The sequence below is a fragment of the Grammomys surdaster genome, unplaced genomic scaffold (genome assembly GCF_004785775.1).
Source record: "Grammomys surdaster isolate TR1022 unplaced genomic scaffold, NIH_TR_1.0 65, whole genome shotgun sequence".
Classification (NCBI taxonomy): Eukaryota; Metazoa; Chordata; class Mammalia; order Rodentia; family Muridae; genus Grammomys; species Grammomys surdaster.
Window position 1 is genome coordinate 2,069,825 of NW_021604567.1, and position 14,043 is coordinate 2,083,867.

General features: G+C 34.5%; 1 protein-coding gene across 8 annotated transcripts in view; it reads right to left on the bottom strand.

Annotated features, from left to right (window-relative positions):
• Positions 1–14,043, bottom strand: part of Mycbp2 (MYC binding protein 2) — a 227,615-nt gene that overhangs the window by 85,676 nt on the left and 127,896 nt on the right. For all 8 annotated transcript variants that reach the window (XM_028771203.1, XM_028771212.1, XM_028771221.1 and 5 more), the window contains exons 41-46: positions 12,048–12,273; positions 10,651–10,769; positions 9,999–10,086; positions 7,077–7,126; positions 4,392–4,564; positions 3,309–3,453 (exon numbers count right to left, since the gene is read on the bottom strand). In XM_028771203.1, coding sequence (XP_028627036.1) covers positions 3,309–3,453; positions 4,392–4,564; positions 7,077–7,126; positions 9,999–10,086; positions 10,651–10,769; positions 12,048–12,273 — 801 coding nt within the window. The remainder of the gene's footprint in view (positions 1–3,308; positions 3,454–4,391; positions 4,565–7,076; positions 7,127–9,998; positions 10,087–10,650; positions 10,770–12,047; positions 12,274–14,043) is intronic.

The window sequence follows — 14,043 nt, forward strand, 5'->3', positions numbered from 1 at the left end:
TGTGCAGATGATATGATAGTATACTTAAGTGACCCCAAAACTTCCACCAGAGAACTCCTAAACCTGATAAACAACTTTAGCAAAGTGGCTGGATATAAAATTAACTCAAGCAAATCAGTAGCCTTCCTCTACTCAAAAGATAAAGTGGCTGAGAAAGAAATTATGGAAATGACACCCTTCACAATAGTCACAGATAATATAAAATACCTTGGTGTGAATCTAACCAACAGGTAAAAGACCTGTATGACAAGAACTTCAAGTCCCTGAAGAAAGAAATCGAAGAAGATCTCAGAAGATGGAAAGATCTCCCATGCTCATGGATTGGCGGGATTAATATAATAAAAATGGCCATCTTGCCAAAAGCACTCTACAGATTCAATGCAATCCCCATTAAAATCCCAACTCAATTCCTCACAGAGTTAGAAAAGGAAATTCTCAAATTCAGATGGAATAACAAAAAACCCAGGATAGCGAAAACTATTCTCAACAATAAAAGAACTTCTGGAGGAATCACCATCCCTGACCTCAAGCTGTACAACAGAGCAATAGTGACAAAAACTACACGGTATTGGTACAGAGACAGGCAGGAAGATCAATGGAATAAAATTGAAGACCCAGAAATGAACCCACACACCTATGGTCACTTGATCTTTGACAAAGGAGCTAAAACTGTCCAGTGGAAAAAGGACAGCATTTTCAACAAATGGAGCTGGTTCAACTGGAGGACAACATGTAGAAGAATGAAAATTGATCCATTCTTATCCCCTTGTACAAAGCTCAAGTCTAAGTGGATAAAGGACCTCCACATAAAACCAGATACACTGAAACTAATAGAAGAGAAGGTGGGGAAGAGCCTCGAATACTTGGGCACAGGGGAAAAGCTCCTGAACAGAACACCAATGGCATATGCTCTAAGATCAACAATTGACAAATGGGACTTCATAAAACTGCAAAGTTTCTGTGAGGCAAAGGACACTGTCAATAGGACAAAACGATAACCAACAAATTGGGAAAAGATCTTTACCAATCCTATATCTGATAGAGGGCTAATATCCAATATACACAAAGAACTCAAGAAATTAGACTCCAGACAACCAAATAACCATATTAAAAAATGGGGTATAGAGCTTAACAAAGAATTTTCAACTGAGGAAACTCGAATGTCCGAGAAGCACCTAAAGAAATGTTCAGAATTTTTAGTCATCAGGGAAATGTAAATCAAAACAACCCTGACATTCCATCTCACACCAGTCAGAATGGCTAAGATTAAAAACTCAGGTGATAGTAGATGCTGGCGAGGGTGTGGAGAAAGAGGAACACTCCTCCATTGTTGGTGGGACTGCAAGATGGTGCAACCACTTTGGAAATCAGTCTGGCAGTTCCACAGAAAATTGGACATAGCATTACCTGAGGATCCAGCTATACCAATCCTGGCCATATACCCAGAAGATGCTCCAACATATAACAAGGACACAAGCTCCACTATGTTCATAGCAGCCTTATTTATAATAGCCAGAAGCTGGAAAGAACCCAGATGTCCTTCAACAGAGGAATGGATACAGAAAGTGTGGTACATTTATGCAATGGAATATTACTCAGCTATTAAAAACAATGAATTTGAGAGTTTCCTAGGTAAATGGATGGAACTAGAAATTATCATCCTGAGTGAAGTAAGCCAATCACAAAAGAACACACATGGTATTCACTCACTGATTATTGGATATTAGCCCAGAACCTTGAAATGCCCAAGTTGCAACTCACAGGCCACATGAAGCTCATAAAGAAGGAAGACCAAGTGGGGGTGATTCGGTCCTTCTTAGAAGGAGCAACAAAATACTCAAGGGAGCAAATATGGAGACAAAGTGAGGGACAGAAACTGAAGGAGGGGCTGTCTGGAGACCATTCCACCTGGGTATCCATCCCATGTGCAGTCACCAAAGGTAGATGTTGATGTGGAAGTCAGGAAGTGCATGCTGATAAGAGCCTGATATGATGTCTCCTCAGAGGTCTGCAAGAGTCTGACATATTCAGAGGCAGATGCTCACAGCTAGCCATTGAACTGATCATGTGGTTCCCAATGGAGGAGTTAGAGTGAAGACTGTTGGAGCTGAGGGGGTTTGTGGCCCCATAAGGAGAGCAGCAATACCAACCAACCACAGCTCCCAGGGTCTAAACCACCAGCCTGGGAGCACTTAGGGAAGGATCCATGGCTCCAGCTGTATATATAAGAGTGGAGGGCTCTGTCGGGCACAGATGGGAGAAGAGTTCCTTGGTCTCATGAAGGCTGGACACCCCAGCGGGTGGGAATTTGAGGGTGGGGAGGTGCGAGTCGTGGGGTAGGTAGGGGTACATCCGCAGAGAAGTAGAAGGAGGGGTGAGGGGATAGGGGGTTCCGGGGGGGGGGGATGGGGTATACATATGATATATAAATAAAACATCAAAAAAAAAAAAGGAAAAGAAAAAAGAATTGATGGCTTAAAACATATTAGAAATCTGTTTGAGGGAAGAAAAGTACACATTTACCACATACCACATTTAATAATTTGAGTTATTGATTTTAACGAGATAAACTTTGCAACTCAATTTCTACAATGGTAAAATGTGAATATCCTTCATCTACACATAGGAAACTGATTTTTCAAAGGCATATTAAAATACTGAAAATAGTAGCTGTTGTTAACAACTTGCCAGAAATATTTTGGAGTGTCTGAGAGTATAGTTTGGTGACATAATATATTAGTGTAATATATATTTTTACATATATTAATTATATATTATATACATGTGCATGCATATAAAGTCTATACATATATATAGTATATATACATATATAGGATATACATACATATACGTTTATCATCAAATTCCTTAAATTTTGAAAGCATTTGCTTCTTTGTCACACACTGAACTTTTATGGTGGTATATTGCAAATGCTCTCTGTTAAACAACAGAGACGAGACAATATATAGGATAACACAATGAGTGTATACACATGTCACCTAACATACTGTAAGTACTGCAGAGTATATCCTAGTCCATCTTTTTGCTTTCATGTTTGGGTCATGAGACAAAATTTTAATGCATGCTTAACATAAACTATCTTCTTGAATCCACAGTAGCATCTAACTTATAGCTTGGAAATTAGGGAAATAATTAATAAATAAAATAAAAATAAATCATAAGCAATTCTTCAGAGTCCTCCATTATACAAAGACAAGGAGAGAAGAGTAGGCTGACCGTGAAAATGTGGCATTCTCAACTCTCATCAGCAGTCAATGTATAGACATTTCTAACTCACATACAATTACCTTCATGTTGGGAACATGAACAACATCACCATATTGGTCTTTTGTTTGAACAGTTATAGTGGTGGGCCAGCCACAACGAATATCATCCTTATTCAGGATCAATGATGTTTTCTGAGGATCAGCATAGGAATCTGGCTGAAGCCATCTAAAAGAATTAAAAACAAGAGAATATAAAATTAAGCCAAATAAACTAAACTTGTACTGAACAAAATGCTAAACCAGTATGTTCATTTCTGATTCAGTGATAGTTGCAAGTGTTTTCCTGGGAAGTAATTAATAAAAATCCTCTAGAAATACACAACAATGCATGAAGTTTCTCATGTTTACATATAATATGAAATAATTTTAAAGTTAGAAAATACTGAAATTTTTATGTGTAAAATATCAAAAAAACGACATGAAGTTTCAGGTAATTTGAATTCTTACTGAGGGTGACTACATTTCTACTAACAGCTGGAAAAAAACCCCAGTTTCCTTATGCCTTATGAAAGCAAGGACAGAATACTGGTCACTTGTTTGGGAGCAGCTGGGTGCCCCGTACACCCTTGGTTTACACAACTTCTTACTATTTTCTTTAGTATCTACTCTTACTTCCAAAACTTCTCCATTTCCTATTGTTGGAGCTACTCAGTCCTGAATCCACTTCACAATTACATCCAGCTTGTCTTGTGACATCCATCCTAAGTAATTTTGTCATGCATTATATACAAGTGTCTATAAGCCCAAAAGGGAGGCTAATTTAAAAGTTTACCTATTGTTTACTGGTCAACATTTTGGCTTTAAATAGTAAACTGTAACCTCTGAAACTTAAAAATTAAAACCAAAAAGAGGTTAGACTTTCATTTTTTATTTGTAAGTTAAAATAAACTAACATATTTTTCTTTTCATTCTAATACAGTCAATGGAGAAAGACAATAAATTAGTGTCACATATTTTAAAATATTATCACCTTTTACTTCTGGTTCAAAACACATAATCTGGATTTTTAAAAGGAGCATTTTAACACCAAAATGGCCATTTTCTCATGTAATTTTTCCTTAGGGATAAAGCCTTAAAAGAAACTAATTGTAACATTAAAAGTACCTTGCAAGCCTTCCACCACTTGATCCTGGGACACAAGCAATGAAATCATCCAGAAAGGACTGCTCATTGCTTTGGATCTGAAGTGGCAAGTTTCCTTCAAGTGCCTCTAAGATAGTCGGTGAATGAGAAAGAGCCAACCCCTTTCCAAGAATGCCAGAGTGAGTTTTGCACACCTAAGGGGGAAAAAAAAACCTTTATATCTTCCTTGCTTATTATTTATTTATAAAAAGGCTCCATTATACAGTCCATACATGGCCTTGACTGTGGGATTCTTTTGTCTTGGCCTCTTGAGTGCAGAGGTTACATATGTGTGCAACGACATGTGACAAACATATTAAAATAGAAATCTTTCTATGAATTTTTCAACATACATTCATTTGTGGTATGCCTTATTGAGGAAAATTATTTCCTCCTGTGCCCCAGCCTTACTATCTTTGGTCCATGAAGTGCAAATTATACGAAGAAAATACAGGAGAACAGTACCAGTTGCCTATATTCTATAACTGCAAAATCTCCATGGTAGATGGCATGGTATATCTACGCTGATTGTGTTCCCTGCACATTAGGCAGGGACAGAGTTCCTGAAAGGAGTGGTGGCTACCTCTCATTTTCAGTTCCATTACTGACAACTGTAGTGGTGAATAGTTCATCAGCTCTTTCCAGCCACCCAACAGAGTTCTCTGGATTCACAAATAAAAGATACACATGCTACATTATTTTTAATATGCCTTACTAGCTCAAAGACTAGTCTCATAATCAAACTGAAGTTGTTTAACAGTGAGGAAGATGATGTTGATTTAAAAGGATGGTTTTCAGATGGTAATACAAGTTAAAATCAGAACATAATTCAAGTATAGAATTATAAACTCTTTAAGTTAGGAATGATTGTAGACTACTTTATCTAATTGATAAATATGATAGACTGGATATTAATTGTATATCATACTTTGTAATTTACATAATTGTTATGTTCTATTAGTATCTAGTGCAAGTGTTATTTTACATAGCACCATCTTATGAAATGATAATATATGAACTTCCTGAAAGCTGTTTATATGTAAATGATGATCTGTAACATTTATTAAGTATTTATTAAATCACATTTTTTGTTTCTGAAATTATAACCACTTAACATTAAATACACATCTATACATCTACACACAGTTGGGAGTTTTTGTTTTTTGTTGTTCAATTTAAGTGTCTTTTAAATTACAGGGAAAATAATGGGGTCCCTATGACTATAGCAGAGTGGTCAGATTAAAGGATTTGTCAGCAAGCCATCAGGTTCCATCCCTAAGTGCTTTGCTTCAAGGTTCTGTAATGGAGGTGAGAATCTCTGAATTTACAGGGCTGTGTAACAACTAAAAAGGTAAAATATGTAAAGAAAGCTTGATTAAATTAATACAAATCAATGTTTATTTTTATTCATTTTGATCAATTAATCTCAGGAAAAAAATATAAAATACTAACTCTTAGAATCATAGGACTTAGATACTAGCCAGGTACTTAGATAGATCATCTAACCTCTATATGATACATAAAAAACAATACTAACTTGAAGGTGTAATTTTAAAATTGGAAAATAATATTAAAGGGACTATAAACTATAAAATGTACAAATAATTGTGTAAATAAGTACACTACTAACTACATATAGTTAGCACAGGATGCAGGACCTATCTAAATTGGTGCTACCCTATTGTGGACTCATGGTAAAATTGGAGAGAAGTAGATATCGTAAAATGAATTCTTCTATTCTAAAAATGCAACTTTTATATTTTGGGATAGTAAATGATCATTTTCAGATACTGCTGATAAAAAAGAGCATATTTATTCCCTTAATAAAAATGATTATTTGTGGAATATTACAAATTCATGAAACGTTATAGTCTAGATACAATGGCTTCAGATGAGTGATTGTCGGTCTATCTTTTCCCTTTATGCTATTTCACTACACAGCACTAATGCACCACTGATGGGCTCACTGTAGAGTCTATAGGGATATTCAGTTACTGCATCAAATCTCAAGCCTAGAGTAAGCAGACATTGTAATTTGAAAACATTGCTTACTAGACTCCTCCCATCCTGTCAGTGACTGCTAGCTATATAAAGTTAGAGTACGTAAGCTAAGAGAATATAATGGTCTCAGCAATATAAAGAAACAAATTAATTCATATTGAAATAAGAGATCCAAAACTAAGACTTTAGCTGAAATGTAGAAGTATTTCCATTATAATGTGAAATGTTCTACTTGTGTTTATACAAACAAATTACTAGCATATAACACGAACAACAAACTGATTGCCTACAATTCCTAGACCCAAATGGTTCTATGATGTTATGAAATTAAAGTTTCCTATACAGAACCTATGTCCATTGCCAAATGCCTTTTACTGCTCTTTGGTAAATGACTTTCCAGACATAAATGAACTGTCCATATTTCTGAACAGCATTCCTATACCTTTGTCCTTCTTTTTTACCAATGATAGCCCCCAGCACATGACAACAGTGTTTATATGGGCTCTTGCATTAAGAGCACCCCTTATAAGTTACATGACTCGACAACTGCCAATAAAAAGAATGAAGTGCTTAATCACTGAGTCTTATACTGAAGAAAATATGAATTATCCTAGAAACTATTATTTTAAAACTAATGAACAAAAATTAAAATGTCTGGTACAATACCTGCAATGCAGCCTCTTCAAGAATTTCAAGATCTTCCTCCAACTCGTTACCTGTTACACAAATGAAAAGGTTACACTAAAATATACTAATAACCTTACCAATCCTTTTTATTTACTATTTGTTTTTGTAATCTTGCTATTATAGATTGACAAAATTTACAAATCTAGATAAATCCACTAGTTTAGGTTTTAAAATGTTCATGGTTTTGTGTGTGTGTAATATAAGCTATAACTGCTAAGCTAGTAATCAAGTATCACTCGCCAAGCAATGTGAAGAATTCGGCAGGCTCACACTGCAGTGCAGATGATGCAAGAATCCTAACGCAACTATGAATGTTGCTCAACACAAAAACCATAGATACTTACAACACTAGGAAATGATTTTTGTGTCATTTGTGTCTTTTTGGTGTGTGTCAATGACATGGTTCTCAAGTGTGAATTTTGTAGGTGACAATTTCAAGTTTCGATGTAGAAAGGTTGTATAAACCTGAGAAAGTAGCTATATGAATGCATTTATGTGTTAAATTTTTATACTTAATATATTTTTTGCAAATAAAAATAAACATTTATTATTTTGATTAATAAATAAAATATATTTCAAGTAAACAACAATGATTCATAAATTCCTAAGGTACTAATTACCTGTGTCCTTTAGACATTTTCTCTTATATTATGCAATACAGAACATGTTTATTTATTGATTTTTCTTTGACAGTTATGAAACAATTATATGGCTCAGAGGAAATAGACTGACTAGAAGAAAGTGTGGAATAAATATATTCTAATCATCACACTTCTCCTAAGGAAATCCATTGTCAACAGTTTCTTATATACTGCATGTATGTATGTCAATATATACACAGGTGAACTTGCATACCTGTGTGATGCGGATATGATGCGGTCACCAACAATGAAAGCAACCTTATAGGTGACTATTTTTTTCATTTAAATAATCTGGACAACTTTTCTTCTCAGGCCACATAGTTTTTGTGTCAACTGCACAGACACCATTAGCTATCTAACTGGACTCCAAATGATAGATTTGGTTGCAGCTTAGTTTGGCAATCAAAAGCACTGCTGTCTTCATCTTTCATTCAACATTATTTTTTGATTACTTTATGTGAAAAAAAACCATAAGTACATTCTTCTAAAATCTTCTATAAGCATAACTACTTGTTTTGTTGAGTATTGAAAGAGATGGGTATTTTTCTACAAGTTTATTGTTCTAGTTTAGAAAAGATGGACTATAACATGATTGTACTAAATTGTTTTAATAATAGTTAACTTGAAGAGGGTAATGCCAGAATACTATGTGTAGCCTGAATATTGAAGAACAAACCTTAGTTGTACTTGCTGGGTATATAAAGCAGGCTAATGGACCCAAATTCAGTTTTCATTTCCTCCATATAAACAGAAGGGGTCACAGGGATCTGTTTAGAGAGCAACTGAATGGGACATAGGAGGTGAACACATATTTTGAAAATTCTTAGAAGAGTTCTGGATCTAACTATAATAGTACAAGTATCTGTTATTGTTCTTATTAAAAATGATTTAATACTTGCATTCAATATACAGGCATTTAAATTGAAATTTTAAATTTTTATCTACTTTTATTTAAAAATAATTTATACAGATAATCTGTGCCTATTTTATATCTGTGGTAAAGTTTATATTTCCTTTTGGTTCCCTTTAGTTTGCTGTGTTTAGTCAGCCTTTTCAAAAGCTTTCCCATGTAGAAGAGGCTTAGCTATCCATTATGTGAGCTCTGTTATTTAGAATTGCTGGATAATGGATTTCTGATATAGATGGAAGGTTTTGTGTAACTGAGATATCAATTTGACAGATGAGGTCACAGTAGCTATAACTGATGTTCTTTCAAACATCAGGGGTGTGTGCTTACATGAAGACAGCTTGAAAATTTTAAAGGCTAAACCTGGTATTGATGAACCTGTGTTATAAGCAGACATTTCAGGATGTTTTAAATGTTGTTTCAGAGCTTTCAACAAGCTATGAAAGTTGATCATAGTAAAAGTTTATCAATGAAATATAATTTTCTTAATTGATGGTTTTAAAGGCCTAGACACATTCTATAAAATGATAACAGTTTTTAGTGTAATTCTCTTTTCTAAATATTTTAATTTAAATCAAATGTATTACATTTTTCCTGACAAGTATGTGCCATTTCATTTTCTAAATAAATAATATGAAAATAAGAAAAGTTAAGAAAATAGGATTTTACTAGAAATGTCAATCTTTTCCTTTCTGCAAAATACACATTTATTTTCATTGTGATTGTACTTTACTGTATAATTTTCTTTAGAATAAATAGTGGGAAAAAAAACATCAAAAGCACAGCCACATCAAAAAGCAAAATCTTAACAGCTGCTAAACTTTGGTTTCTCCAATGATGGTGCTAATAATTCTCTTCATATAAAAATATTAAAATATTAAAAGAATAGAACATTGGTATATTTCCCACAAATGGGCTAATATTAAGTAGGATCAAGGAAACTGAGAGGATTGAAAAGGAGCAAGAAAGGGGCATAAAAAGGGATGACAAAGAAAAGGTAAAGAGAAATAGTAGGAGTAATGAAAGATAAAGTGAGAAAGCTTTCATGGATGTTCAGAGTGAAAGAAGAAATACACTTATGTGTGTGTGTGTGTGTGTGTGTGTATTTCGGTGCATATATGTATATATTATTTGTGGAGGATAGTCATATATATAAATTTGAATAAAGGATTTTAGGATATGCTCCACTTTCCATTTAAACAACAGCAGTGTATCAAACAGCTATAGTTCCTCTGTATATGTAGCCACAGAACTTGTGTTGAAAGTTTTTTTCTGAATGTTCTGTAATAAATATATCTTACTTTTAAATTTTCTTCTAACTCCTTAGTAACACCTATGAATAACTGGACTCACCAATAGGCAGTGCTAGATCCTTCTTCATCAGAGCTGCGGCACAAACCCCACCGAGATTGGCTAGTTCTTTTTCCAGCTGAATAACTCCCTGTAGAATTGCATAAGAGTCACTATTTAAAACATGTTTGAATGTGAAATCTGAAAACATGTAATTCAAAGTTAGACTCTGCAGCTGAAACTAGAAAGAAAGATGCATTAGCTGGAGCTGAGAGAGAAAGATTTAACATCACACCCAATGTTGTCACAAGTGGGCATTTACACCTTTCCTGTCCAAATCATTCTCCATTCATTACTTAGGGCAACTATGACCTTGGGCTTATTTTCGTGTTTGACTTAAAACATCTAAGAAAACCCAGAATAAGCTAAATCATTTTGTGAAGCTAGGTTCTGTTATTTACTGAAGGTACAACTACTTAAGCATGGGGCATGAGCTATGTTTCAAAATATACTTCACTGAAATGGGACCATCCTGCATAAAATAATTATCCCCATGTACAAAGAGTAGCAAAAGGTTACTACACATAATTAAACTATGCAACATTATAAACCTCTATTTAAATTATAAACCTCTAGTTTGCAAGGCATTTTAAATCAATAGAAACTTTAAAAGAGCCAAATGTTCTTAACAGACTGGGAAAATAATTTTTCTTACCTCATCAGGTCCAGGGCTAAATTCATATCCAATTGCGAAACACTTGAACCCATAGAAGGAAGCTTTGTCGTCTTTCACATAATCGGAGGCAGTTTCCAGTGAGAAAAGGGCTTCATTTCCTTAAAAACAAAACAAAACAAAAAAGTGTGTGTGTGTAAGCAAGTACCTGTCTCTGTTACTGAGGTCAAAGTCTGATATTCATTATTTAAATTATATAAATAATTCTTCAAATCAATTATTAAAATGGAAAGATGTTTTGAGAAGGAAGTCCTTCATTTACTTAAGCAAGCTGTTAGAAACAACCCTATCAATAACAGAACCAACTTTAAAGAATTGTGCTAATTTCCATTATAATTAAATCAGTTCCCTTAATCCTACCTTTAAGTGAGTTTATGCATTTTTAAAAATGATCTATCAATTATCGAGTTCCAAGGTTAGTCTTCTCTTCTTTGAAGTAAGTAGTCTTCTATGCTTAGCTTTTTAGGATCTCTTAACAAATCAACCAATTCAACAAAAGTAGACTAGAGTCAAAGGAAAAACGCTAAATTCATCAAGGCTAGAGTATATGAAAGATGACAAAGCTTCCTTCTACAGTTTTAAGTGTTTGAAAAAGTATTTATTGTTAACTGGTTAAAATTAGGATACTTCAGACAATAAAGAGTTTAAAACTGGGGCTGGTGAGATGGCTCAGCGGTTAAGAGCACTGACTGCCCTTCCGGAGGTCATGAGTTCAAATCCCAGCAACCACATGGTGGCTCACAACCATCCATAATGAGATCTGATGCCTTCTTATGGGTGTCTGAAGACAGCTACAGTATACTTACATATAATAACATATAATAAATAAATAAAAAACTTTGGGCCGAAGGGAGCAGAGACTGGAGGAGTAAGCTGGGCTTTAAAAAAAAATGTAAAAAATAAAGAGTTTAAAACTTACATTTTTCTTTCAAAGGAAAATATAAATATCAGAAATAAGCATTCACATACATTCACTCTCACCCCCACCCCCATCCCCACCCCACACTCACATGTTAAAAGAAGGGGCTTGCAGCCTATTTCTAAAAAATATGGCAATTACTGAGAAAATAGAAAATCAAGTCCACTTGCATACTTTTTGGATAGTTTGGTCCTGACTATAGTCAGGAGTCAGTATTAACACTGTTAGTTCCCCCACCGCCTGCCCACCCCACACACAAAATCTTCACAACAATCTCTCTTCACAAATTTAGATCATACTATGCCCCTTGCCCAGCACATGTTATTTATCCTTAATTGTAACCAAGACCCATAAGTCTTTAAATAATTTTCTCTGAAGTTAAATTTTACGTATATGTATATGTATGTATATATGTATATGTATTCCATTTCAGCCCATAAACAGAGAAGAGAAAATTCACCTGGCAATACTAAAACCATAGTAGGCCATCCAGAGGATCCTGAATATTTCTTTAATTCTATCCATGAATTAAGGTTTTCATGAACAGATGCCAGTTTTGCTCCATATCCTGAGTTCTGAATGGTTCTGACAGGAATAAGCAAACGGATGACGTCTTCTGACTGTGCAGTACCACACTGAGGGTCAAATTCGATTGTCATCCACCTAACACATTCTGGGAATGTCACCTGGCAGTAGACAAGAGGATCTCTGTTTATGTGTATGTAGAAACATTATGATGTTACACTACGAACATGAAGGACTAAAGGGGAAACAGAGTGAAGAACAAGAACAATTGTTTTATCACTTAGTTTTGGGAATCACAGCTATATAATAATTAGAAAACAAAAATCCAATTTAAAGCTAATTCATTAAATGATTCAAATACACATATATACAATTTAGTAAAAAATACAGAGACAACATACATAATTTACTTTAAAAGACAATAATTCTAATTTACCTTAAGATATGCATTAAAATGTGGTTTTATTATAAAAGAACCAAAACCTTTTCTTCTTTCAAGTGACTGACTCCAGAGCCGAAGCTGGAAACATAAGTTTACATGTTTGCTCATTCATGGGAACAATGATACAAAGACAATTAGAGGAGAGAATCTAAAGGCTCAGCAAGGGGAGGTGAAGAGCAGGCACACCGGGCCAGTTTCCTTGACAACCAAAAGTGGAGGAAATCAAAGACAGAGACGGATGAGTGTGCTTAAAGGGATTTAACATAAAAAGAGACTAAGGAAATAAACAATCCCAAAAGTCTACATTTTATGTGAATTCAAAAATCAAACAAACTCAAAAAACATATGTCAATTTGATATTAAAGAATTACTCAGTTTAAGTGTTGTAACACTATGGTTATTTCAAATGGTTCTTATAGTAGGGATATGCAAAAGAAAATATCATTAACTGCTTTACAATAATATAAAAGGGAGAAATAAGTAGAAAACAAATGAAATGGGTTTATTAAGATTTGAATCAGGAGGCCAGTAACTAGGCTACTGTCTTGTCTATTGTTATGTCTCTCTTTCTATAACAGACTGACTATTTTACAAGCGTAAAAATATAAATTAAATTGACAAAAAAAACTCATGGGGTTCATTTTCATTTATTTACTAAAAGGACTTGAATACGATAACCTTAAAATTTTAAACATTTTACTTTTTATTTTTCACACTATTCTGAGTAGGCTCCTTTAAATTTTCAGAGATTTTATCGTAGTAAAGTAATGGCAGTTTTAAAAGTATGACTTCTAGGTAGGGAGACAGATGAGTCTGTAGAGAGCTTGAAGCCTACAGTGTAGTCTCCAGGACCTGTGCAAACATAATAAATAAGTAAGAGCAGGGCATGGTGGTACAAGCTTTAATCGTAGGGCTGAGGAGGGGAAGACAAGATGATCCCCAGAGCTTCTTGGCCAGCCAAGCTAGTGTGCTTACCAAACTCTAGGTCAGGGAGAGACCCTCTTTCAAAAACAATGTGGATAGTGCTTAAGGAATAACACAAGGTTGTCCTTCTGGCCTCTTTATCCATGAACAAACATGCCCACAGGAACACATATAAAAACACTATTAACATTTTTTAAGAGTTACTTTCACTATAATTATTATAGCACAGAGTTTAGCATTATATACTGCAATACTGTTAGATATTTTCAAACAACTCTAGAAAACCTATCAGTGTATAAAATCTGTAAGGTAGAAGGTCTGTCTTCCTAGATAGCCCAGAGACATAGGGTAAAACCAAATACTACTGGCTTTTTTTTTTTAAAGTAACAATACAATGATGGCTAATGAAATTCTACTATACTCTTTCATCAGTGACATATCCAGCCATTATCAGAAAAGTTTCCTCCTGCTGCAGATAAGAACAGAGACTATAGCCAGACATGAGAGAGAGAGGGAGGGAGAGAGAGAGAGAGAGAGAGAGAGAGAGAGAGAGAGAGAGAGAGAG